Consider the following 26,051-nt stretch of genomic DNA (forward strand, 5'->3'; position numbering starts at 1 on the left):
CATGTAGGTGTTCCAGCCGAAAGCCGCCATCGACCACCAGGCATCTGGGTGAACCAGCCTTCAGCGCCCCTGCCCTTGAGCCACCCCAGCCTTTGATACTTCCAGGTGAGGCACCAGATGTCATGGAACAGAGATAAGCCATCCCACCATGGCTATGTCTGAATTCCTGACCCACAGAATGAGGAGTAAAATGGTGTACATTTTTGCCTAAGTGCACTATTTGGTGTGCATAAGAGGCAGCTAATCTCTGTCTATCTTTCAACATTTCAGAATCACTCAGCTCCACAAAAGGCCCAGACTAGCAGAGACACACCAGAACTGAGACTGACCGAGGGAAAAGTAAAATCAACCCCACGCTCAATCAGGGCTTTAGTTCACAGGCCAGAGGCAAAGCCCCCACGGCTTAAGTTATTTCCCCTAAAGCAACGTGTGTAGATGAATTCTTGTAGCTTAGACACGTGACAGATCCCGCCAGACGGGCTCCAGAAGGACGTGTAGCTTGACAGAGGAGCTGAATTCTCTGGAAGGACACACCCGGGTTTGCATGCAATTGTCCAGAGGAGCCAACAGTGAGTCAACTCAGAGACCTCGGCCAATCTCCTGGGCAAACGTGAGTGGCGGGCTCTGGGGGCGGATGTGCGACGTCAGATGATGGTGCAGCCACAGCAGTACCTCTCGGGGTAATCCACCACGTACACTTTGTGGTCGGTGCCGTAGATGTAGTAGACGTACGTCTTTCCTTGGTACCAGTAACGAACTTCCGTGAGGGGGACCAGTTCAATGGTCTGGCGCTGAGGAAACAATTGGCCAAGAAAAACCTCAGGGTTCTGTTCAAGTCACTCGCCTGCTCAAGAACCTTCAGTAGCTCCCTACTACCTGTGGAATGAAGTTCAGGCTCTGGACTTGGCGTTTTGCCTCCAACCTGCCTCCTAGATGTATCTCTTACTACGCCCCTTCACATGCCCTAAGCTCTGGCCCAAACCGACTTCTCGTCTTTAACCACCACCTCATTCTAAGTTTCATGAAGCGGTGGGGTGGGGGGAGGGGGCGCACAGGCAATCCCCAGGGGAGTTGCAGGATGTATGGAACTCCACCAGCCGAACAGGACATCTTCCAGAAGCGGTAATTTTTAGATGGGAGGGTGGACAGAGTGGAGTGGAGAAAAGTGGAGGACAAAGTCATTTTAAAAATTTTTCTATTAAAACAACCATGGAGATGTTAGGGAATGTATTATGCAATTTGAATTAAATTTTAAGATAAAATGTTGACACCAAAGAAATTCCAAAGTTTGGTGGGCTGCTTCAGGCTATTTTCTCAGACGCTTCCCTCCCTGCACCAGAGTTTTGCATCAACCCTCCTTTGAGAAAAGTCTTTCTCAAGTTTTCCCCTCCTTTCACACATGGGGAAACTGAGGCCCATGGAATTTCAAGCTTGCAAGATCATCCAGGTCAAGCCCCACCTCCTGGCTGGACCTATTTCAGGCTCAAACCTCCTCCCTGGCATCCCTGTCTACTCGAGAGCCCGGGGCACTCACTCCCCCCATGAAGAGGGGTCCTAAATCCCTTGTTCTCTAGCCCCTTCTCGGAGCACTTACTCAACAATCTTCCAGAATCACGGGGCAGTGAACGGGATGCCCTGCCGCCTCGGAGCTGACACTGACTCCTGCTGAGACACCCAGGTCATTGGCTTTGGCACTGATTTGTTACGGAAAACTACGGGTGCAACCCACAGAGCAAAGTGACTCCTCAGCCCCAGCAAAGCTTTCTCGGGACGTACCGTGGGCCAGGCTCGGTGCCCAAACCCTAAGTTCTTGTGCACAAGCTGCTCCCCTGTCCCAGACTCGGATGTGGGGACCCCAACCCCGGAGGGAGGTGGTGTGCTTGGCCCAGGGTCAGACCCTCCTACTTGCAGGAAGATCCCCTCCTTGGGAAAAGAGCCCAAGTCCTCTCGTGGGAGATGATGGTCCTGAGGCGCCTGGGGAAAGTGGGGAACAGGCCGGGAGAGGATGTTGAGCAGAGGGCTCCCTACGCTGGGAGGTGCGGGTTGGAGGGGTGGCAGAGGGAGTGACACTGTAGCAGGAGGCGGGGGACTCAGGGTCAGGGCACGCACTTCCCATGAAGCCGTCTGCGTGACCTCCCACTTCCTCTCTCTGGGCCTCCGTTTCTTCATCTGTGAAATGGGTACAAAAACTTCTATGTCATGGAGTTGCTGAGAAAACCAAATGAGACGGTGAGACTGAGTTTTCTCCGTGTGCCGGAGAGCGGCCTCCAAGGGGGATAACTACGGAACGAAAAGGTAGACGATCCCTCTTGCCATGTTGGCACAGGAGACCCAACGTGGGAACCACGGGGCAAGAGGGGAGGGGAGCCAGCCTCTGCTCAGAAAGCCTGGGCCGCGGGTCAGACCACTCTTGTTTCCAAACTCTTCTACTACCCGACACAGAGCAAAACCACAGCAGCCCCACCCCACGTGCCTCCATTTGGATTCTAAAGGTCTCCAGGTTGGGGACCACAGGTTGGCCAGGACATCAACGGCCATCCAGTGGTCATCTCGTAATCGGACGTGTATCTGCTGGAACCCCTTGACTGTGCCCCTGGGACGAGCAGATTCCAGGTCTGAGAGGAGGGGCCGGGGCCCCGCGTGTGACAGCTGGTCCCTCCCTGGATTCTACTCGCTAACTTCCCAACCCTGAACAAAATATCGGCATGAACCTTTGTCTGTAGATCCTGGGCCCAAGGACGATTTAGGACAAAGAGTCACAGAAGTGGCCTCTTCTCCCTTTATGCTCCCTTTTAAAGAAACATGCACGTCTGCCCCTGGTGCACCCCTCCCTGCTCCAGGTCTGGTCCACAGATGGCTTGTGTCGCCCGAGACGGGGCTGTACCATCAGGGAAAGCCCGGGAGCCCCAGGGTCTAGACGGAGGCCTGCTGCCAACACGCAGTGTGATCTTGGGCAGGCACTGCCCCTCTGCCAAATGAAGGGTCCAAAAAGGACTCAAAATTGTCAGCCTCAGCAGCAGAAACGTCCCAGGAGAAGCACCTGTGTCCGCAAGCTGCTGCAATCCTGCCTCGTCCTCCGGCCAGTCCTACAGTAGTGCTACAGTACACAGCTCACTACTGGGCGGTCTTCACTGTAATGCCCACCAGACTGTACCAGGGCTGCAGAAGCAAGGCCCCTTAGAGACCGGGCTGGGATCCTCCGTGGATGGGGCTGAAGAACAAACGTCAGCTCCAGGCAAACAGCCGCTGAGGTATGGCTGACACTCAGAGCGTCACTACCCTCACCGCCCCCTTGTCTGACCCTCTTCCTGTTCCGGCTCCCCCACCCCTTTACCTGTTTCCCCTGGGAGCCCTTCCTTAACAAATGTCTTGGGCTTCCCTGGTGGCACAGTGGTTAGGGAGCCGCCTGCCAATGCAGGGGACACAGGTTCGAGCGCTGGTCCAGGAAGATCCCACACACCGTGGAGCAACTAAGCTCTGAGCCTGTGCTCTAGAGCTCATGAGCCACAACTACTGAGCCCATATGCCACAACTACTGAAGCCCGCACACCTAGAGCCCATGCTCCACAACGAGAAGCCACCGCAATGAGAAGCCCGCGCACCGCCAAGACCCAACGCAGCCAAAAATAAAATAAATTGATAAAAAATAAAACAAACGGGCTTCCCTGGTGGCGCAGTGGTTGAGAGTCCGCCTGCTGATGCAGGGGACGCGGGTTCATGCCCCGGTCTGGGAAGATCCCACATGCCGTGGAGCGGCTGGGCCCGTGAGCCATGGCCGCTGAGCCTGCGGTCCGGAGCCTGTGCTCCGCAACGGGAGAGGCCACAGCAGTGAGAAGCCCGCATACCGCAAAAAAAAATAATAAATAAAACAAACAAAAAATGACTTGCACACGGATCCTCGTCTCAGAGCTCCTTCTGCGGAGCCCAACCTAAGGTAAGGTCCAACCGCGCCCCTTTTACAGATGAGGACATCGAGGCCCGTGACTGGAAGGGCCAGGAGCCATGACTATGTGCCAGAGCTGGGAAGCAGGACATAACCTGGGAAGTGACTCGCCCCTGCAGTGCCTGCCAGGCGAAAAGGGCGCTGCCTCGTCCGGCTGATAGCCCTGCAAACCTACGCTGGCTTTCACAGTAGCCTGTGTGCCTTGAGTGCGGCAGATAATAACATTTCCCTTGGAGTTGGGAAATCTGAGTTCTACTCCTGGGCTCTTCCACTGAAAAGCTGTGTCACCTTGCCTAAATTACTTCCACTGTCTGGGCTTCCTCTGATTTATCGGCAAAGTCATGGGTTTGGACTAGACCAGGGGTAGCCGAGGATGCCCACAGGCCAAAGCTGGCCCAGCAGTCCATACAGTGCTCTTAGCATTTTTAAAATTTTGCTTTCAGTATTGAAAAACTGGAAGATTTCATGTAAAAATGTGTATTTCAGAAGGTCTGAAATCTCTGCCCCTGCACTGCACAGAGCTGAGGGGAGGCGGGGCCCTCTGGGTAAGGGGGCCTCCTACCCACAGCACCCCCCACCCAGGCCTTTCAGTTTGCAGTGCCCCCGTTTCATCCTCTCTGAGGTGCATTCCAGCTCCAAGACGGTCATTATTAATTTTAAATTAAATGCATCCTTTTCTCTCCTGCAAACAGGGTAAGCGTGCAGGAAGAGAAGCGGAATACTCATTGCAAAGGGAACGGAAGGCACAGGGACATTTTGAGCACCGGGTTCCACGCACTTAAAGCAAATGATCTCATCCCTACCAAGCCCTCTGAGGCGGTAGTAATATCTTTTTCACGGGTGAGAAACTGAACTTCAGGAAGGCGTTTGTAGCTGGCCCGGGACCACTCTGGGACGTGGAAGAGCCAGGATCTGCGCCCAGTTTGTAAGACTCGGACCCCCGACAGAGCCCTCACGGAGCTCAGGCGCTGGGCTTTCCCTTGCCAACCCCCCGCCCCATCTTCCATCCCCGTTTCCTTTACCCCGTCCCCTGCCGCACACGCCCCGCCCACCGCGGCTCCTGGGGACGCGACGGGCACCAGCGCCACCTAGAGGCCAGCAGGATAACAGCCGCACAGCAGCGCGGGCCGTCAGCCCTGCCCTTGGGGGCCTGGGATTTGGGAAGTGCCCCGGGGGGCCGGACGCTGGGTTCCAAACCTGCCCTTGCACCCTATATCTCGAGCTTTCCCTCCCCTTCCCTGAATACCGGGGGGGGGGGTGAGAATCGAAACGACACTGAGCCACATTCCTGCGTGAAACCCTGTAAGCTCCCTGTCGCTCGCAGGATATAACAGTCCAAACTTCTCCCTGTGGCCTTATGTCTGACCAGCCCTGCTCTCTGACCTCCGGTCACTCTGGCCCCACGTCACTGCCTAGTACCTCTGTGCTCCTCCGACTGGGGCTCCACCCCTCCCCCCCTTCCTTCTGCCCTGCCACTCTCAAGAAGGAACCTCCCCACAAAGGGAGGAGCCCGTTCCCTCCTTTACGTCCACGGGGACAGTGTCCTGGAGTCCCAGCAGACCCGGAACCTCACCTTCCACCAGCCCCGGTCCCCACCCCACCCCCCTCAGCTCACCTGCTGCAGCACGCGGGCTCGGGAGGCCAGCGCAGCGCTGTGCTCGGCGATACCCCGCTGGGAGGCCAGAGAGATTTCCCGCAGGGGGAAGTCCACGATGGGGTACACCTGGGGGGAGACGCAGACCACCTGACCCGGAGCCTCAGCACCTGGAGCCTTGGAGGGCTGATGGGAGCACGAGGCCGGAAAGGGACGGGCCCTGGCCAGGGGCGAGCGGGATGGGTGGGGCTTGTTAAACCCAAGCGGACCATTGATCATCCACCTTATAGCGTCGGGAACTCCAGCCAATAAACGAGGGCCGTAGACAGACTACCCGCCCACCCGGCGCGCCTTCCCTGCTGCCTAACTCAGGCTAGGATTGGGCGCAGGGTTTCCTAGAGGGGTGATGCCTGAAGTGAGCCTTTAGAGAGCCTAGTGATTGGGGCAAAGAAAGGAAGGTGAGGACTATTATGAAGCCATAAAGAAGGAATTCCTGCCATTTTCAGCAACATGGATGGAAGAGGGCATTATGTTAAGTAAGATAAGTCAGAGAAAGATACACACCCTATGATCTCACTTACATGTGGAATTAAACACAAACTCCTAGATACAGAGAAGAGATTGATGGTTTCCAGAGATGGGGATTGGAGGGGTGGGCAAAAGAGGTGAAAGGGGGTCAATTGGTACAAACTTCCAATTATGACATAAATAAGTCTTGGGAGTGTGAAGTACAGAATGGTAACTACAGTTGATAATACTGGATTGGATATTTTAAAGTTGCTGAGAGTAGCTCATAAAAATGTCTCATCACAAGAAAAATCATTTTAACTGTGTGGTGATGGACGTGAACTGGATTTATTGTGGTGATGATTTCACAGTAATATACAAATATCAAATCATGATATACACCTGAAACTAATAAGCCAATCTGAAACAGCTACATACTGTTAAAAAAAAAAGAAGGAAGGAAGGGTGGGAAGAAGAAAGGGAAGAAAGCAAAACCAAAAAAAACTGTCTGAGGATGTCCCATAAAGGCCAAATTCCCTTCCCAGGCCGACAGCAGGGAGCCACAGATCTTTTCTGTAAAGGGCCAGAGTAAATACTCACGTTTGAAGGCCATAGGGTCTCTGTCTCGACTACTCAACTCTGCCCTCGAAGCACCATAGCAGCCACAGACAATACATAAACAAGTGGGCTGTGCTCCAATAAAACTTTATTTATAAAAGCAGGCCAAGGGCCGGAATTTGCCAACTGCTAGTGTACAAGACCCTCCCTGATCTGGCTGCTGGCACCTGTCATGTCTTAGCTCCTTGCTCCGCCCAGCTCGCTGCCCTCCAGCCCCCTGCCCTCTGCCGCTCCTCGAGGCCTCTGTCGTGCTGCTTCCTCTGCTGGACACCCTGACTCCCATACTGTCACATCATCCACTCCCCCAAGGCACCGCTCTCCACCACCGACACCCTGCCCCTTCCTGTCTCTCTATCTCGCTTGTGTATTTCTCAATGGCTGACAGTGTGGTGAAAATGCTCTTATTACCCTCTCCCTCACCGACTGTGAGATCGGAGGGCAGAGATCCTGTTTTATGGTATCCCCATGGCCTAGAATGGTGCCTGGTATAGGAGGAGGGTCTCAAGATTTGTCCAAGGGAAGGAGGGAGGAAAAGAGGGAGAGAAAATGAACAGGGGAAGAAAGGAGGGTTGAATATGTAAAATTCAAGACAGAAACTGCCCCATGGGGTCCCAGCAGCCTCTGTCCCCGCCCAGCCTTTCTGAGTGAATGCATCGCCTGCAGAACCAGAAGACCCGGCCTCACAGGTGGAGGAGGGACCCAGCTCCCTATAGGGCGGTAGCAAAGCCCTCCTTACCATCGTGTTTTCATCCTTAAAGAGCATCTCTCCTCTGGCTTTAGCAAGCAGGTCTCCAGGGCAGGCCAGCTGGTGCTCAGACACAAACTCAAACAGGCTGTTCTTCCTGGAAGTGACGAGGATGAGAGACAGAGCCCGGGGGTCGGGTTAAGAACCTGGGTTTGGAATCAGGCAGATAGGGCTGGACGGCTTGCCGTGCTACCGCTGGGACCTTGGGAAAGTGCTTTAGCCTCTCTGGGCCTCAGCATTCTCACGCGTAAGATGGAAAACTAGTGAAGTACGGACAGTTCTGTTCTAGCAAGGTACCCGATAGGAGAAACCCTTAATGCGTGGGAGCTTCCCTGACGTGGGGCCTTAGGACCCTGGGACTCCGTCTCTCCCAGCAGGTCCCTGCACTGTGAAAGCCCCAACCAAGTGGAGCTTCTCTGCAGAAACCAATCCAGGCCACGTCCCCCCCGGCCACCCCGCCAGGCCATGGCATTGAGAGGTGCCACGTACCACACGATGACCAGCTGGAGGAAGTGCAGCAGTTTCTTCTCGCCCTTGCAGGTGGCACAGGTCTTGTTCCCCCTCCCTGAGCATGTGCTGCATCTGAGAGGGGCCCCATCAGTACCACTCAGATGGTCGTGGTGTCCCAGTGGCTCCGGAGGCCCCTGCCTCACATCCTTCCTCATAGAGGTGCACTGTGGCGGGCACGGATTGCTTCCGCGTGCCCACCATCTAGACCTCCCACTCCTCGTAGCAGTGCCCCAATCTCCCTTTGGAGACATGGTTTGTGGGCTTGCCCCCATCCCTTCTATGACCAGCTTGGGACCTCAGCCTGGCCAATCAGAGCATTCCATCTCTCTGGCCATAGTGGCTGATACAGAGATTGACGCATGACCCAGGTGAGTGCACTAAGATCCACCCCCACAACTTTTGCTGGAACTATCAGGAAAGGGCCATCCTTTTCCACTGAGGTCACCAAGCTTGGAGCTCCTGGTGGCCTCCTCTGCCACCACAGGAGACAGCCTGCCTGAGGATGAAGCCAACATGAAGGAAAGCAGAGTGAGGGACAGAGACAGATTCCTGGTGACATTGTTTAAGCACCTGGATCCAGCTGTACCTGAAGTCATCCCAGAAATCTATTCCTCGACTTTTCCATTACATGGGCCTATAAATTTACTCTTTTGCTAAAGCCAGTTTGAACTGGAGTTCTTTTACTTGTAAGTGAAAGAAATCTAAGTTTCTTTCCAAATCAAAGAGCTCCTTTACCAACCACAGGTGGCAGGTCCACCAAAGCTTCGCCATCTGGCTTCTTAGAAGGATGGCCTGGGCCTGGATGAGCCACAGGTATCATTAACCCAACACAACTTTGAAGAGTTTCACTCCTCATGGTTTCTTGTTTCCCTTTAAAGATTTATAAATACGTGAAAGGACGTCAAGCCCAAAAGGCAGCAACCCACTGTTTGCAAAGCCCTGTGAACAGGCACTTTGTTTAGTCAATCAACCAACCTTCCTTCACTCTTCCTCCATTTAGTCCCTGCAATGGGTTATAAATAAGGGTTTGCCCGGGCCCGGATCCTCAGAGAGATAAGAATCTCACCTTGGGTGCTCTTCTGTATTCACTTCCCCTCCACGTGAGCACGAAGCGGTCTCCTCTCTGAACCCATGGCCTCCCTTCCTCCCTGCAGACCCTCGTACCTCCCCCCGCCCCCGACCCACAGATTGCTTGATGGGCTCCACTTGGTCTCGAGAAACACTCACTGAGGTGACAGGGCACCTACAATGCACAGAGCTCTGGGGACACAGGGGTGACGAGACAGCGCACCCGCTTGCCTTCCTGAGGGCAGGCAGTAAAAAGCAAGAACGCCCGTGAGAGCACTCAGCTCGGGGCCGGGGAGCCCCGTCTTACCTCTGCCTGCCGGACCCCGAGCACATCTGACACCGCCGGGCGGGCCTGGCTCTGCGCTTGGCCCGGCTGCATGAGGGGCACCGCACCTGCGGACACACGTGGCCTCAGCCCTCGCCCGCCTCCCGGGGAGCAGGCAAAGGGCAACCTGAGACCTGGCTCCAACCCAGCCTGTGACCTTCCCCAAGCTGTCACTTCCCTACTTGCTCTCCCTGGGCCTCGCCCCTTGTCTGTAAAATGCAGTGTATCTTTGGACCCCTCCAGTTGTAGCGTCAGAGACTCTGCATCCTCACATCCCTGTTTCTCCTGAGACCTCAGCCTCTCCTGCTCTTCTCTCAACCCCATGACCCTTGGGACCGTCCCCTGACCAAACAACCACGGCCGGGGCGGGGAGAGGGGGGCAGGCTGGCCCTCCCTGGTGCTGGAGAAGCCCCCAGGGATGGACCAAGCTATGCCCTCACAGCGGGCTCGGGGTGCGCTCCGGAGACATTCCAGGGAAAGCCTGAGGGACAAGGGGGTAAGAGGAGGAGGGGCGGGAGGGAGCAGCAAAGGCCACCAGCGAAGGCCACCGGAGGACACAGAGCAGGTGCAGCCACCGCGGAGCCCCACGGTGCGTGCGGAGCGGGTAGAGGGACGAGCACGCGGCAGGTGGAAGGTGGGTGCAAGGGCGCGTGGGCAGAGAGAGGACAGAGGAGGCCGGTTTACTGCAGCAAGTAGTCAGTGTGTGTCCAAGGGGTTAGGCACAAACGGGGAGGTGGGGAGAGCTGAGAACACGTGAGGGGCGTGGACTTACTGCCGGGAAGGCTAGTAGCCTAGAGGATCCTGCAAAGAACGCTGAGGCCACGAGGGCCTGACTGGCGCTTAGGGGCCCGCGCGGGGCTGAATAGTATACGTGGTCGTCCCCGCCCGGATTTACATCTTCCAGAACCTCAGAATGTGACCTTATTTGGAATTCATCTTTGCAGATGTAATTAGTAAAGGTGAGGTCATACTGCAGAAGGGTGGGCCCTACATCCAATGACTCGTGTCCCTATGGGAAGCCCGTGAGGAGACAGAGACACACACAGAGAAGCCAGGAAGCAACACGGAGGCAGCGATGGGGCTGAGGCAGCTATAAGCCAAGGACTGCCAGCCGCTGCCAGAAGCCAGGAGGAAAGCATGAGATGGCTCTTAACCCTGCCGACACCTTGGTATTGGACATCCAGCCTCCAGAACTCTTAGGGGATAAATTTGTTGCTTTAAGCCACCCAGTTTGTGGTCATTTATTACGGCAGCCCCAGGAAGCTAATCCAAGGCCGAGTCTACTGTGTCCCTCAAAGGCCCTGAACTTCACTTCTCGGCCGGCACTGGCCCCTGCACTACAAGTGCTGGTCACTTGCCAGTCTGCCCCTCGGACAGAGGGTCCCTGTGAGAAGGACCCCAGGTCTCAGTCCTCCTGCACCCAGCAGGTACTCAATAAATGTTTGTAGGTGGAGCAGAAAAGGAGAGAAGAATGAAAATCATAAACCATCGAAGGGAAATAAGGTCAATAGAGACCACCCACTCCAACATTCCCATTTTACAGGTAGGGAGATGGAGGCCCGGAGAGGGAGGATGACTGGTCGGAGGGCCCACTGTTGGCGCAGGGAGCCCCAGGCTGCCAGCCCAGCCCTCCATCCCCACGTGGCCCTGTTCCACATCACGTACTCACCAACGGCCACATGTGACTCACCGTGCCGGCCCCGTGGCAGCTGCTGCACTTGTAGCGCCCATGCCCGTGGCATTTGTGGCATTCCTGAGAGTGAACGCTCTCCTTGGTCTGGTTTTCCAAGTACCAGCAGCTCCTGATTTCACCAACCCCACCCCCATGATGTCAGCATCCCAGGTCGAGGTATAACAATTCAGGCCATGGTGGGAAGACGACCATTTGTGACTAGGCTTCCAAAGGGCCTTGAACACCAAGCCAAGGAGATCACATTACCATCTCCCCGGAGCCTCAGCCCAGTCGGCCCTGGATGCTAAGACGGGGAGACCAGGTCTCCGACTCCCATGTCCTAACTCACACTCCCAGGCGAAACCACAAAAGCCAGTATCCTTTGCCCATTAGGTGGCTAAAGTGGTCTTTGGGAATAGAAGCCATAAAAAAACAGAGGGTGTTTTTGCAAAAGGCAGCGAGCGAGCTACTGGAATTCAATGGCTGAATCAAAACAGCTTTTCCACCCTGGAGAACAGAATGAAACACTTTCTTGATCTCTCAAAGTCCTCTTCGTCTTATGATGCTATGAAAACTCAGAGGGTAAAATGACACGCTTGAATCAAGTTCTAAAGTGAAAACAAGGCAGTTAATTAGATGAGCACATAACATAAAACATCTCAGCTGTGGTTTTGTAACACATTAGGTTACCCTCACTACCTGTCCTGATTATATTTCTGTAAAACAGCGTGGATGTCAAATTCTACTCCCCTAATGACTTCCATAAAAAAAAAATCCCAGTGATGCTTTAATTTTATTTTATATGTTTCATTCAGCTGTTTCCCAACAGGTCAAAAAAATAAAAAAGACAAAAACCCTCAGATGGTCTAGGAATGTGAATGCTCGCTATTTAAATCTGGTGACAATTTCGTACCATCCTGTTGCTATGTGAACGCTCCCTAATTTGCACGGAATTTCGTAGGGGACTACATCCCATACGCTGGGTTTTCCTAGAATTCTGCTTACTTGATGGGCAAGGAATAAACCACCAGCCTGGATTTTGGGTTTCCTTTTTCAAAGGATAAAGTTTGAAGAAACTACGGTGCCCGGAAAACCAGCTCCGAGAGAAGGGCAGAGACTCCAGTGAACACATTACCTTGACCAATGATGAGTGAGGGACTTGGAACTTCCTGGTATCTTCCTGAAACATTGGGGGAACCTGGACCTTGATGTCCCAAAGCCTGGGGGAGGTCCCTCTTTGTGGCCCATCCACGGAGTGGTCTGACAGAGAAAGGGGCTGTTCAAAGAGCAGCAAATGGCTGCAAGGACCAGCCTTCATTTATTCACCAAATAGTATAGAGCCTTCACCTGGTGCAGGCGTTAAGCTAGAACCTGGGGCCGAGGGACTGGTAGGTAAGGGTCCCCTTAGAGCCTGTGGCTAGGCAGCCAAGCGTCAGAGTTGAACAGACCCGGCTGCCTCCTGCTTCTTGTACTTCCTGGCTGCGGAACTCGACACCAGCTCCTCCACCTATATATACCTCTCTGCCCTGCAATCCTCTCCTCTCTAACCAGGGATAACGGTGGCACCTACCATGGAGGACGGTAGTAAAACTGAACAGCAGAAGGCGTACCAAAGCTTAGCCCAGGGCTGGTACATGCCGAGGGATCAATAAACCAGGATTGTCTTCACTACTGTCACCATCCCCACCATCTTCTTTCTCCTCCTCCATCACAATACAACAGAATATGACATGGGAAGTGCTTTGGACAAGAGCTGCATAAGGCGTTCTGAAAAACTCAGAAGACTGACTCATTCTGCTGGGGAGGGGACAGCAGGGAAGAAATCCTCAAAGGCTTCATAAAAGAGGGGACCCTTGAGCTAAGTCTCGAAGGATGAACCAGAAAACAGATAGGGCACAGAGCTTCCCACAAAGAGAGCCTTAAGCCTCTAGGGGGTCCAGCAGAGGTGACATAGCACACTGAATGGGGTGGGGATCTAGAGATTCGGGGAGGCGCTGGGGGTGGCCCAGGAGGCAGGTAGACGCCCGAGCACACTGGCTGCCTTTGCAGTCTGGCCCCGTGTGGCAGCACCAGCCTGTGGCCAAACGCAAACACTAGACTTTTGCAGGACCTCCTGCAAGCCACTTCCTGGACAGGAAGCGTCTGCTAACGTCAGCCCTGGAAGGTCTCCAGGAGGAAAGGCCACCCTCTCTTTTTATGGGGGATGGGAAACTGAGGCTCCGAGCAGCAGAGCATCTTCCTCGGGGTTGGCGGCTAAGCCAAGTCCTGACATTCTCCACCAATCCCGGCCATATTCACTCCGAATTAAACTGATTTCAGACAACTCACTTACTGGTAAAGGGCTGAAAAGTCCATTCACTTATCCTGGATTCACTGAAGGTTTCTAGTCGATACTATAAAGGAAAAATAGTGTGTTCACACTCGTGCCCTTAGGAAGACAGAGCCTCATGAGAAAGGATGAAGCTCCCCACCCCTGGGCTCAGCAGGGAGAACAAAGTTCCCAAGCACGGCCAGCGCCCGAGGGCTGCTCAGAACAGGCTGGCAGCAGCGAGGACTCGTGTCGCAGATGCCCTGGGACATATCTGCTGGCGGTCATTCAGCCCCAGGAAACCTCCCCTGACAGACACACCACTGGGCACCTTCAGGATAATGTGTATAATTTCTTTATACACAGAAATGGTCTATGAGGCAAGTTTTGAAGCAAAAATTGCCCTCTGACAGATGGAGGTTGCTGGAATCAGCCACTCCGAGCACCCCTGGGGGAATGTATCTGCCTGAGGTCGAGATCCTCCTTCTTGATCCTCATCCACGGGACCTCGGACATCGCCTGTCTCCTCCTTTTCCATGTGAGGAAAGGGATGCTCAGAGAGGTCAGGTGACTTTCCCAAGGTCACACAGCTACACAGAGACCTCGTACCTCAAATCCCTGCTCTGACCACTCCCTGCGAGGCTGATTTCTGCAACTGTGTGCCCTCCAGGGGACGGCTATGCCAGTGACACTAGGAAATGTGAACTTAAGCTTGTCCCTGTCAAGGCAGAAGGTGACACAGGTGGGGTCACCTTGCGTGGTCTTGGTACCAAGCACAGGACCTCCCTGGAGCCTCAGGCTTGGGGGTGATGAATAAATACCCCTGGCACAGATGAAACTTGGGGGAGGCAGAGGGAGCTGGGATCAGGGGAGGAGACGGCCCTTTCCAGGCCACGCCTCCAGGAAGCAGGTAAGTTGTGTCTTTAAAAACAGGGCTTCGGTGCCCGCAAACCTGTTTGAATCCCAGCTCGGTCACTTCTAGCTGCATGTTTGGGGGCAAGTAACTTCATCTCTCTAAATGTCCAATTCCTCCTAACTGGTGACGATGATACCTACCATGAAGGGTAGCTATGAGGATTCGGTGAGACATATAGGTAATGCGCTATCCATGACGCCTAGGGCATTCGAGCTGTTCTCTGGTGATTGACAACCAAGATTCCTCGTATTATAACTCACTACAATGTCACCGCTATTCACACGCACTGTTCCCCAAGACTCCTTTCTCCCCGGCCTCGCCAGGCGCCCTCCGGCCAGCCCTCACCCTGCGCAGGACCTGCTGCTTCAGCTCCAGGATGACGAGGTCACCGGCGGCCGCACTGCCGTAGCAGCACTTGGAGTCCACGAAGCTGAGGAGGGCTTCCCGGGCCACCTCCTCTGTCACCACGGGGACTCTGGTGGGGACCGAGCAGAGGGGCAGTGGTCGGGGAGAGCCTGCGGGCTCACCCAGGCCAGCCAGCCCCCTCACGGTGCCGATGGAAACTAAGGCCCGGAGACAGGGGTCCCCCAACCGTGTCCACAGCAGTGGTAGAGCCCTCGGGCACCCAGCTGGTGAGCGCATCTCCGGCATCAGGAACTGTGTGAACAGATGCCCAGTGGGAAAGTGGCAGGTCCTTCTAGAGGACAGCAAAACCACTTTAGCTGAGGTCTGGAGCTGCGGAGAAGGGCTGATGGGGTCTTAGAACTCAAATGAAAAAACAGAAACAAAAAACTGAAAGATGAATTATGCCACTTTACAGATAAGGAAAACTGAGGCCCAGAGAAGATGTCACACAGCTAGGAGGAGGCAGAGTTAGGACTAGACGAGGTTCCTACCCTCTGGGACCTTGACTTCAGCCAGAGGAGTTGTGAGTAACGCTCAGGGGAAGACCCCAGCCGAGAACCTTCTGACAGTGGCGCCCACAGAGACCCGCCGTGAGCCCGCTGGACGGCAGTGGTGCAGGCTGGGAGGGCAGACTAGGAAGGACCCCTTCTCAGCCCCCTCTCGGGACACCTCTCCTCCTCCTGGAAGACTCCCCTGAGGCCCAACTGCCCTGTCCCTCCTCGGCAAAGCCCTCCCGCCAATGCCATGAGCTGAGGCCCCTTCCTCCGCCCTGCCCCCCATCTTCACATTCTTCTCCACGGCAGCCTGCCTCCAAATGTAAGCCCTCACCAACGCACGCTGTGTCGCCGACACCCCCGGCCCAGCGCACAGAGGGGCCCGTGTGCCCACAGACAGTGCCCAGCAGATGGAGGGCGTGGGCGCAGCAGTGGCCGGGATGACTCCATGGAAGAAGGGGCGTCTGCAGGCACGCAGGGAGGGCGGCCAGGGAGGAGAAGGGAGGGGGTCCAGGCAGCAGCGGGGCCAGAAGCACCAGGAAGGCACCCTCGACGGCAGGACACGGCCACTCTGGACCCAGCATGGGCACAGCTCCTCCTCCTGTCCGCCCAAAGCTGGCCGGACAGCCGGAGCTCTGCCCCGAGTCCTCCAAGCTAGCGGACTTTCGGTAAAGGGCGAGATAGGAAATACTTTAGGCTTTGCGGGCCACGTGGCCTCTGTGTCACCACTCAGCTCCTCTGTCACGGTGTAAAAGCAGCCACAGACAGTAAGGAAACAAAAACACACGGCCGTGTGCCAATAAAACCTGACAGACAAAAAGAGGCAGTGAGCTGGATCTGGCCCGGGGGCCGTAGTTTGCAACCCCTGATCTAGACTAGAGTTTTCAACCCTGGCTTGGTAGCCAAACAACCTGAAGAGCTTGGAAAAATACACACTCCCAGGCTCCATCCCTGGAGACTCTGATCCACTGGGTCTGGAGTCCTGATGCACTGTCTGGGTTGAAATCTGTGGCCCCTGAGGAGGGCTGTCGGGGGACAAAGGTGACCTGAGGATCATCTCGCGTGACCCCGCGCAATGGCTCTGTGGGGGCTGCCAGGGCTCACCTGTGTTCCAGAAACGAAGACCAGCACCTTTGTTCCCGGGGCCTCCCCGGGGCCTCTGAAGGTGGGAAGAATATCTGGCATCCTGGGTTCCAAGACCGGCAGCATCCTGGTCGTAAGTGGAGATGGACGTGGTCACAGGATGTCCATGGACACAGGGCCTACGCCCCATCCTCCCGTTCCCTCCCGATGGCGACAAGGGGCTTCCCAGGTCCCCCAGGGGACAGGGGAGCTCTCCCAGCCCGGCCTGTTCCAGAGATGCCCGCACAACAGCATAAGCCCCAGGAAGAAGCTGCGGGACCCAAGCCCCCAGGGACACAGACTCACTGTCCCCTTGAAGAAGGCAGTCACAGCTGGGCAGCCTCTCCAGGAGTTCAGCCGGGGGCGCCAGAGGACTCTCGGCCTCGAAGCTGAGGTCCATCACACCTGGGGAAGAACGGGCAGTGCTGAGCCTCGGGGAGGAGGGGGTGGAAGGCGACTCCTGTCAGCTACCTGACGGGTGAGGGCAGGTGCGTCGTCGAGAGGCTCACGGTTTCAGTCAGTCTCACTCCGGCCCCCTCACGACACACAACATACTTGTAGGGCAGCCAGCAATGGGGTTGGGGGTATGACAGTAGCAGCGGTAATAATAACGATGAGACAAACATTCGGAAGGGCAGCTCCTATCTGCTGGACACCTACTCTGTGCCAGTCAGCGGGAAAGGTGCGGTATAAACAGTATCATATTCCCCAGCCCTAGGAGACAGACACTGAATAACAGATGGGCACACTTCTCTGCTGCTCCTCTCATCAACAGACAGGTCTCCGTTTCCTCCCCTTGAACCTGGGCAGGCTTGTGACCGCTTCACCAAGGGAACACAGCAAGCAAAGAAGAGACTGCAGCTCCTACTTCTGGCCTCCTGAAGCCGTCCCTCTTGATGCCTGAGCTGCCAGGTAAGACATTAGACTATCCCGCTGGAGAGGCCACGAGCAAATGCCCTGAGACTACATGGGGAGGGGCCCAGTGGAGCCTGGCCTTCCAGCCACCCTGCCAAGCCACCAGGAACATGAGCAAAGCCATCTTGGACCCTCCAGTCCAGAGCAGCTGTCTGCTCAATACACTGAGGGACCCTTTCATGGACTGCATGTCTGCATCCCCCCAAATTCATATGTTGAAACCCACAGCCCCAGTAGAGCTGGGTTTTGGGTTTTTTTTTTTTTTAACACATTAAAAAAATATATTTATTTATTTGTTTCTGGCTGTGTTGGGTCTTCATTGCTGCACTTGGGCTTTCTCTAGTTGCTGCGAGCGGGGGCTACTCTTTGTTGCGGTGCGCGGGCTTCTCATTGCAGCAGCTTCTCTTATTGCGGGGCACGGGCTCTAGGTGCGTGGGCTTCAGTAGTTGTGGCACACAGGCTCAGTGGTTGTGGCTCGCGGGCTCTAGAGTGCAGGCTCAGTAGTTGTGGCGCACAGGCTTAGTTGCTCCGCGGCATATGGGATCTTCCCGGATCAGGGCTCGAACCCATGTCCCCTGCAATGGCAGGCGGATTCTTAACCCCTGCACCACCAGGGAAGCCCTTGGGAGGGGATTAGGTTTGAATGAGGTCTTACGGATGGAGCCCATGATGGGATCAAGGTCCTTATAAGAAGAGAAAGAGGCTAGGGCTCTCTCGCTCTATGTGAGCAGCCAGTGAGAAGGCGGCTGTCTACAAGCCAGAAGTGGGCCCTCACCAGATGCCGGGTCTGCTGATGCCTTGACCTTGGACTTCCCAGGCTCCAGAACTGTAGGAAATAAATGCTTGTTGTTTAAGCCAACCCAGCCTATGGTATTTTTGTTACAGAAGCTTGAACCAACACAGACCCTAATCAGTCACAACACGGAGCACCCACCTGAGCCCTGTTGAAATTTCTGACCCACAAAAGCATGAACTATATTAAAGTGGTTGTTGTTTTAAGGCACTGGGATGCGGGACAGTAGGTCATGCAGCTTCCTCCATCAGGCAGTCTTTACTCTAAGACTCTCCCCAGACCCACACAAGACTTTCTTGCAGCCACACCAGGGTCTCAGGCTCCCCTGCTGCCCCCTCTCCTCTCACAGGTGTCTGACCTACACTGTGGTCCAAAGACGGTCCCTGACTACACCTGCCCCTTCTCCCCCTTTCCCTTCACAGGTGTCCAAGGGACGTCTGGCATGTCTCAGGCCATCTTGGTGTCTGCTTCTTGGATGACCCAAACTGACACACCAGCACAATCACATTCTACCAATGTGACTCGCGCAAGATCGCCCAGCCAGTGAGTGATAGAGCTGGATTCAAACCAAGGTTCTTCTCTCTCCAAAGGTGGTGTCCTTTTCCAAGTACTTTTTACAAGGCAAACCCTATGGAAGAAGCACTGATTATATAACTGTTTTTAAAACCTCATCTTGATCTGTCAGGCTGTGACATCTATACAGAGGGACTGAGACTCCAAGTAGGAAAGCATAATATTAGAACTGGCTCCTGGAAACTCAGGACTACTCACGAAGCACCTCCCACACCTGATGCCTCACCCCACCATCCCACCTAGAGGTGTGGAAGGCAGGGCGTCTAGCTCCACTTGACACGAGGAGTCTGAGCCTCAGAGAGGTTACTCCAGTACTCCTAGGGTGCACAGCGCTGGAGTTAGAGCAGGCCAGAGGCTCCTTGCTCCACTTCCAGCCCAGTGGGCCATCTGTCAAACCTGTTCCGTGAAGTCCCCAGGCTGGGGGACAAGGATCCCTCAACTGTGTCTTTCTAGTGGCCGGTTGACCACAGGAAGTTGACTTTAAAGGGCAAGCTGATAAACGGTCAGTGGAAGGGGATTTTCTCTGCATTAAGTCACTGAAGGCCACTTGGGTCAAACTTCCAGCTGATCGACCTCATCTCCGAGATCCTCCTCTTTTCTGCAGCTCTCTAAAACCTATAGCTCTTTATCACTACAAAAAACAAAGATATTATGTCCTGTTCTTTAGAGTTTAATAAAAGCAGAGGCCAGAAGAATAAGCAGATCTTGTTCAAAACCGGAACAGCTTAGGTTATCTGGAAGCAGAGACAAGACGTTGGACGGTGAAGAAGCCTGAGATTCTGGCATTCATGGCCGAGAACAGTGAGGGAGGAGGCGGTGTCATTGAAACAAATTAACAACCCTGCTCTACCACCCCTCCCCCATGAGGGGTGCACTTGTCCTCTGATAATAAGCACTACATATGCGTCTCTAAGGTTCTGTCTCCTTGCAGGAAACTTCCAAAGGAAGCTGAAATAGAAGAACGTTTGTGGATATAGAGAGTACCTTTCTTAGCAGGAAAGCTTATCTTTGTAAGCAAATGATTCTGCCAAGAAGCAGGTGAGAGGCCTGGGACGCATGCGAGTGCGATGTAAAGTGACGTCATCCCAAAGCGGCAACGCCTGCCAATGTGTCCTGAAATCCCCAGGATGAGATTTCCCCCGGAATTATTCTTCGAACCTTGGTTCTCAATATTGTTTCGCTTCTAATAAGTTTATTAGCATTCTCTGCTACTCCAGCCACCGGGGACCCAGAGATCAGCAAACATTTTCTACAAACAGCCAGGTGGTAAACAGTTCAGGCTATGGGCTGTACAGTCTGTCTTAGTTACTCACCTCGGCCGTAGTGCCCTGAAAGCAGCTATAGGCAACAGACAACTGAATAAGTGTGGCTCGTTCCAATTCAACTACAAAACAGGCGGTGGGTCAGCTTTGGTCCGTGAGGCGTATTTTGCCCACCCTAACCTGACACCCACCTGTGCGGGGGCACTCTGAGGGGGATCCGGAAGGTGGCGGCTGGAATTTGAACCTGTCTGGGGCAGGGTCCATGCAGTGTCTGTGAGCGTAGTTAAAAGAATTAAAGGTGAGGGGCAGGGTTGGACTGTAGCCAGGGTGGGGATGGGGGTGGCTGCACTCAGAATCCCTGGGCATTGTGTTGAGGAACCCGGGCTCCGATATGCTGCCGTCTGAGCCAGGTAACACATGGCACTGTGCCGGACACTCATCCTCCCAGCGCTCAACTCCTCCAGCTGGGAAAGAGAGCGGGTGGTATTAGGGCCCACCTAACGAGACAATGTGGATACAGCTCTCAGCCCCGAGCCTGGCATGGAATAAATGTTCGTTCAGTGCCTTGGACCCAGGAGGGCGGGTCTTCCTCTTTCCCGGTGCTCCTTTAAGCCAGCGCACAAGAGTGAAAATGTCAAGCGTGGAAAGAAAGGCAAGGCCATCACAGCCCCCTCCCCTGGGAGGGCCCCCGCCTGCCCGGAAGTCTTGTCTCCGCTGGGGCATCAGTGCTCCCCTGGACGAGAAGACGCCACGTGGCTGCTCTGTCCTGCTGGAAACCCAACAACAGTGCAGGAAGACTGGAAGAATGAGAGGTGGGGCGCTCAGAGCTCCATCCATCAACTGGGAGCCACAATGACCTCTGGCAACTCATCAGAGCTAAATTAAACTCCCCATTATGTTGTGGACGAAAATAAAGGCCTCCAGGCTGAAGCACAGGCAGACACGTCATTTCCTGGGCAGATCTCAGCGGGCACAACAGGAATGCGGACGTCACGGGACATTGTGTGGCGCCCAGCGTGGGGTGCTCCGATGGGGGCCACCAGCCGCGTCACCGTTTCCATGGTGTTGGGCTGAGTTCCAGGGTGGCCGACCAGCTGGACCACTGCCCCCTAATTCACGTACTGCCTCGGTGAGAGACGCTCCATGATCTCTCTTGCACCTCATGACAACCACTATTTTCCCCATTTAGTAGAAGGACGAGATGAGGCTCAGAGATGTGATTTGAGACAGCAAAAGCTCACAGGCTCATAGCAGAGACAGAAACAGTACTTAGAGCTCAGAGCCTGACTCCAAGCCCCAAGGCCTTTCTACTCGGGTGAATACCCCAGTGCTCCAGGCACACACGTCGAGTGGTTGCCGAGAGAGCTTTGCAAAGTGCCACCCAGGTCGTGTTTCTGCTCACCAGACGCCAGCTATTTTTCTTTTGTATAGGAAGGAATTTTTCTGGTGGAGAAAGGCACAATTCATGGATAACCCCCTTATCTTTCTCTTTTTTTTTTTTTGCGGTACGCGGGCCTCTCACTGCTGTGGCCTCTCCCGTTGCGGAGCACAGGCTCCGGACGCGCAGGCTCAGCGGCCATGGCTCACAGGCCCAGCTGCTCCGTGGCATGTGGGATCTTCCCGGACCGGGGCGCGAACCCACATCCCCTGCATCGGCAGGCAGATTCTCAACCACTGCGCCACCAGAGAAGCCCTATCTTTCTCTTTTTAAAATGCCATTCCCTTGATTTCAGGTGATCAAAGGAGTGCACGTCTCCTGCCCCTGATTAATCATTGTTGAAGCACTGAAATCCGACAGAGGTGGTACTGAAAGTGACTTGCAAGTGGATGCAACACCCAGAATGTCCCTATCCATGCCTACTTCGGTACCAAATTATGTCACTGGAGGAAGATATTCTTTCTCTGAAGCTTCCCCACATTGTAGACTCAACAACTAAGGGGATAACACTTTAGTGACTGGGAAGGGTAACTCAACTGGCTAAAGTGGACAACCATCTCTCACCTAAGAAGGGACATTTAAATTACAGAAGTCGGGCTTCCCTGGTGGCGCAGTGGTTAAGAATCCACCTGCCAATGCAGGGGACACGGGTTCAAGCCCTGGTCCGCGAAGATCCCACATGCCAGGGAGCAACTAAGCCCGTACAACACAACTACTGAGCCTGTGCGCTAGAGCCCGTGAGCCACAACTACCGACCCTTTGTGCCACAACTACTGAAGCCCGTATGCCACAACTACAGAAGCCTGTGAGCCTAGAGCCCGAGCTCTGCAACAGAAGCCACCGCAATGAGAAGCCCGCGCACCACAATGAAGAGTAGCCCCTGCACACTGCAACTAGAGAAAGCCTGCACACAGCAACGAAGACCCAACGCTGTCAAAAATAAACAATAAATAAATTTATTTTTAAAAAAAAGAAAGAAAAAGCTTTAAAAATAAATAAATTACAGAAGTCCCATAGCAGGCTCCCTTTCTGAAACCAGGAGAAAACTTTACCTAGTTTCAGATTTCATCAATCTTGTTTCTAAAAACTCTCTGGACAATCTCACACCTTGCAGTAGACCCTAAATGCCGGCCTGAGGTTTGATTATGTTGGAAACCAGCCCATAGGGTGACCCTACGGCAGAATCAGAGTTTTTAGAATTTTAAGGGAACTAAAAAGAGTTCACCTTCCTCTTACCTTGCTTACCAAAAAGCTTGATGCCAAAACAGAAACACCACGGTGGTAATATTTTCCATTAATAGCAGTTTAATTTTAAAGCTCTCGGGGACATAATCTGATAATTCTCTAGAGTCAACATTTACTCCATGCCTACGCTGGGCTGAGTGATATATTAGGCACTTTACATCCAATTAATCTTTTACCAGTTCTGCAAGATGACACCATCTCTATTTTTATTGGGGGAAATAAAGCTCAGAGAGGTCAAGTGACTTAGGTGAAGTCACCCAGCAATTAGGAGGCAGAGCTTGGATTTGAATCCAGATCTGACATAGCCCATGTCTACTACAACAAACTCCAAGAATGAACTGAAAGAATGCTAATGAGCAGTATTTTTTAAGAGGGAAGACTGCATTCTACTGTTAGTAGAAGCTTATCAGAATAAGACTATGGATCCACAATTTCCAATATATCAGAGATCAGAGTCGGTCCTCCTCAAATACATGCTAAAATATCTAGGTACAGTCTCTCACTTCAATATGAAAAAGGACTCCAACAAAATTTAAACTGAGCTCTCTCAGATTAGCATGGGTTCATTTCATATCCCACTGCAGCTCTGAGGCTTAAAGCTCTGACACCCCAACATTAAGGGCAGGAAAGAGTGCTGGGCCTGCAAAGGACCTTCAAAGTCACCAAGCTTGGTAACTCTGAAAATGCACTAGTGTCACGGGCCTCTCTGGGATTCAAGTGAAAGCTGTGGATGCCTTCCCCTCCCCCTCCCCCTCCCCCCCCACAAAGCCCACATACAGTATTTTGCCTTCACCTTCATGGTCCTCAAATTAAGAACTCCTGACCAATCTCCTTTTACAGATGGGGAAACTGAAGCTCAGAGAGGTTAAGTGACTTGACCAAGATCACAGAGCCAACTCACAGCAGGGCTAGGACTTGAACCCTAGCCTGCCAATTCCCAACCTGATACTCACCACGTTGTCCATTCCAAACTCACTCTCCAACTTTCTTGTTTTAAAACACAGCACATTTCTTCTTAAAATACCACTTCCTTCTTCATCTCTTTAATTAGTTCTTAGATTCCATTGTATTTCTGTCCCACTAATGACAAGATGGGGTCACCTGGACTATGTTTCCTGAGCAGTAATGAACAAGTGAGCTTTTTGCTAGAGGGAGATCGTGCGTAAAGACCTTTCACTGACATTGCTTTAAAATTAACCTCATCTGGGCTTCCCTGGTGGCGCAGTGGTTGAGAGTCCGCCTGCCGAGGCAGGGGACGCGGGATCATGCCCTGGTCCGGGAAGACCCCACGTGCCGCAGAGCGGCTGGGCCCGTGAGCCATGGCCGCTGAGCCTGCGCGTCCGGAGCCTGTGCTCCGCAACGGGAGAGGCCACAACAGTGAGAGGCCCGCGTACCGCAAAAAAAAGAAAAAAAAAATTAACCTCATGTAAGAACTGATGCAACTCTGACTGAAATAAGAATCCTGATATCCAGGCTCACATTTGGCTTGGGCAGGGGAGGGGTGACTATCAATCGGAGAAAGGAAGGATAGAGAATCTAAGATTTGGACAGTGTTTCGTGGTTAGGGAGGAAAGTCCTCACCTTGGTTTTCTACCTTCCTTCTCCACTGCCCCGAGGCACCTAATGGAAGGCTGCAAACGGGCTTTATGTGTGGAAGGAAGGAAGGAAGGAAGGAAGGGATGCCCTAGCAGCACAGACGCAGAACCAAGACAGCGCTGAGGGCAGCAGGGAGATTTCAGCTCAGCCACCCACGGAGGTGGGCGCCCCTCGCCCTGACAGGCTGTACTTACTGTCACCGTCACTGAGATCCCTGTCCATCGTCGAGACGTCCAGCCAGGGAAGCGTCTGCCCTCCCAGTGGGCTCAGGCTGCTGGGATCTGAGGGACCACCCCAGGCCCCGCCCAGAACAGCGGGCCCATTGTTACCTGATCTGAATACAACAGAGGGAAACATCTGTGGGGAAGCCCCAAGGCCATCAGAGCGGCTGCTCTGGCCCCCGTCTACGGGTTCTTGGGGCTCCTCCTCACAAGACCCTCTACTTGCCGGGCTCGGCTGGCGCCCCTGATCGCCTGCATCCTCACGCAGCCCTGAGAGATGGGCACTTTCATGGAACCCATCTTCCTGAGCTGGGATTCAGACTCTCGTTTGCTTGGCTCTCAGGTCAGAGCTCTCGACCCCTGTGCCACGTGGCTTGTCTATAGGGAGGCAGGTTCCGGAGCGCTGGGCAGGCGGGGTGGGGGAGGGGGCAGAGAACGATGTAAAATGCAATAACCGCAGGGAGGTTACCTCCCCAACAGCAAGGGGAGAGACAGGTGGGAGCTCTCAAGTCGTGAGTGTCAACCTCCCGGGCTCGCTGGGGGAGAGTCCAGGCCGGCATGAAGAGGTGATGCTCCCAAGCTGCTCAGCACAGCATGGGCAGAGCCGGCTCCCAACCCAGGCTGCGTGGGCCGCTGATGTCACCACACCAGCCCAGCTCTCTGGGAGACATCTGTGGGTTTCTAAAGGCCTCTTCCTGAGCCTCCTGCATCAGGGCTCGAAACACCTGCAACCCCGACCCTTGCAAGACGACGCAAGATCACCCCTCTCCTCTAGAGGAGTCTAAACCATGAGCACCTGGACCTGGGTCACCTGCTGGTGGAGGCAGAGGGCCCTGAGCTGGTACCACCTGCACCGCATCCTTGGCAGTGACGTTCACAGCCGGGCCTGGAGTTCTCTAGCCAGGACAGCCTCGCTCCGTAGGGCAAAGCATGTGCCCTATGCCCTGCCTGCCCAGCCCAGCGATGCCCATGGGATGTGTCACGACGCCCACAGTGAAGACTGGCTGTCGCCTTCACCTGGGGAGTGCTGTGACTGATGTGTCCATGGCCTGGCTTCAGTGGTCACACTGGGCACAGAGAGGGCTCCGAGGCGGCCACAAAGCGCCCTCGGTCTCCCTCTGCTGCGCTAACCCTCCTCATTTACCACCCGCCCTCAACAGAATGCTGGTGACAACCGTGAAAGCAGTAGTGATAATTTAACAAACGCTTCTTAAATACAGTCAGATGCTTCAACGCCCACAAATAGGTTTTTACGGTTGATCGGAGCACTAAATTCCTTAAACTGGAGAGTTATATAAGTTTCATTACTGCATGTTCATGACAAAGACAGAGATCCTAATACAGCCTTTAATACCTTTAGACATTAAGCAGTGATTTGAAGCCCTTGTAGAACTGTCCCCAGGGTAACAAGATTACCATGGATGTGTATGCCTGGGTGTGTATTTTACTCTAAACATAATATGTGTGTGTGTCTATGTTTACGTCTGTGTCTGTGTGTATGTATAGTTGAGCCTAAACATGGTAGATGATAGATAAATACATAGACACATACATGGATAGACAGAAACTACCTGTGGCTTAACTAAAACAATATACCACTATTACATGTTGAGTACTTTTTAAGAAACAATATATGCATGCCCAAAACCCTCCTCAGCATTTGAAAGAAAGAATCGTAGGAAATTATTAAATGGCAAATAGAAGCACAGAATGTTAAACAGAGCTGAGCACTAAGGGGTCCGGAAGCCTTGAGGCTGCAAAAAGGCAGACAACCATGAGTT

The 26,051-nt window shown here is 53.8% G+C and overlaps 1 protein-coding gene across 1 annotated transcript; it reads right to left on the minus strand.

Moving 5' to 3' along the window:
* Nucleotides 1–644: 644 nt before the first annotated feature.
* Nucleotides 645–24,286, minus strand: SSUH2 (ssu-2 homolog; the record flags this gene model as incomplete). The annotated part of the gene is made up of 12 exons (XM_082664307.1): nt 24,244–24,286; nt 16,534–16,632; nt 16,210–16,291; nt 14,552–14,681; nt 13,315–13,375; nt 12,118–12,242; nt 11,001–11,063; nt 9,293–9,378; nt 7,897–7,989; nt 7,399–7,504; nt 5,559–5,666; nt 645–791 (listed from the first exon to the last, which is right to left on the minus strand). Exons 1-12 carry the CDS (start codon nt 24,269–24,271, stop codon nt 645–647), a joined length of 1,128 nt encoding a protein of 375 aa, XP_082520433.1. The 5' UTR covers nt 24,272–24,286.
* Nucleotides 24,287–26,051: the final 1,765 nt, after the last annotated feature.

The sequence above is a fragment of the Grampus griseus genome, assembly GCF_964374135.1.
Source record: "Grampus griseus genome assembly, chromosome: 10".
Taxonomy (NCBI): domain Eukaryota; kingdom Metazoa; phylum Chordata; class Mammalia; order Artiodactyla; family Delphinidae; genus Grampus; species Grampus griseus.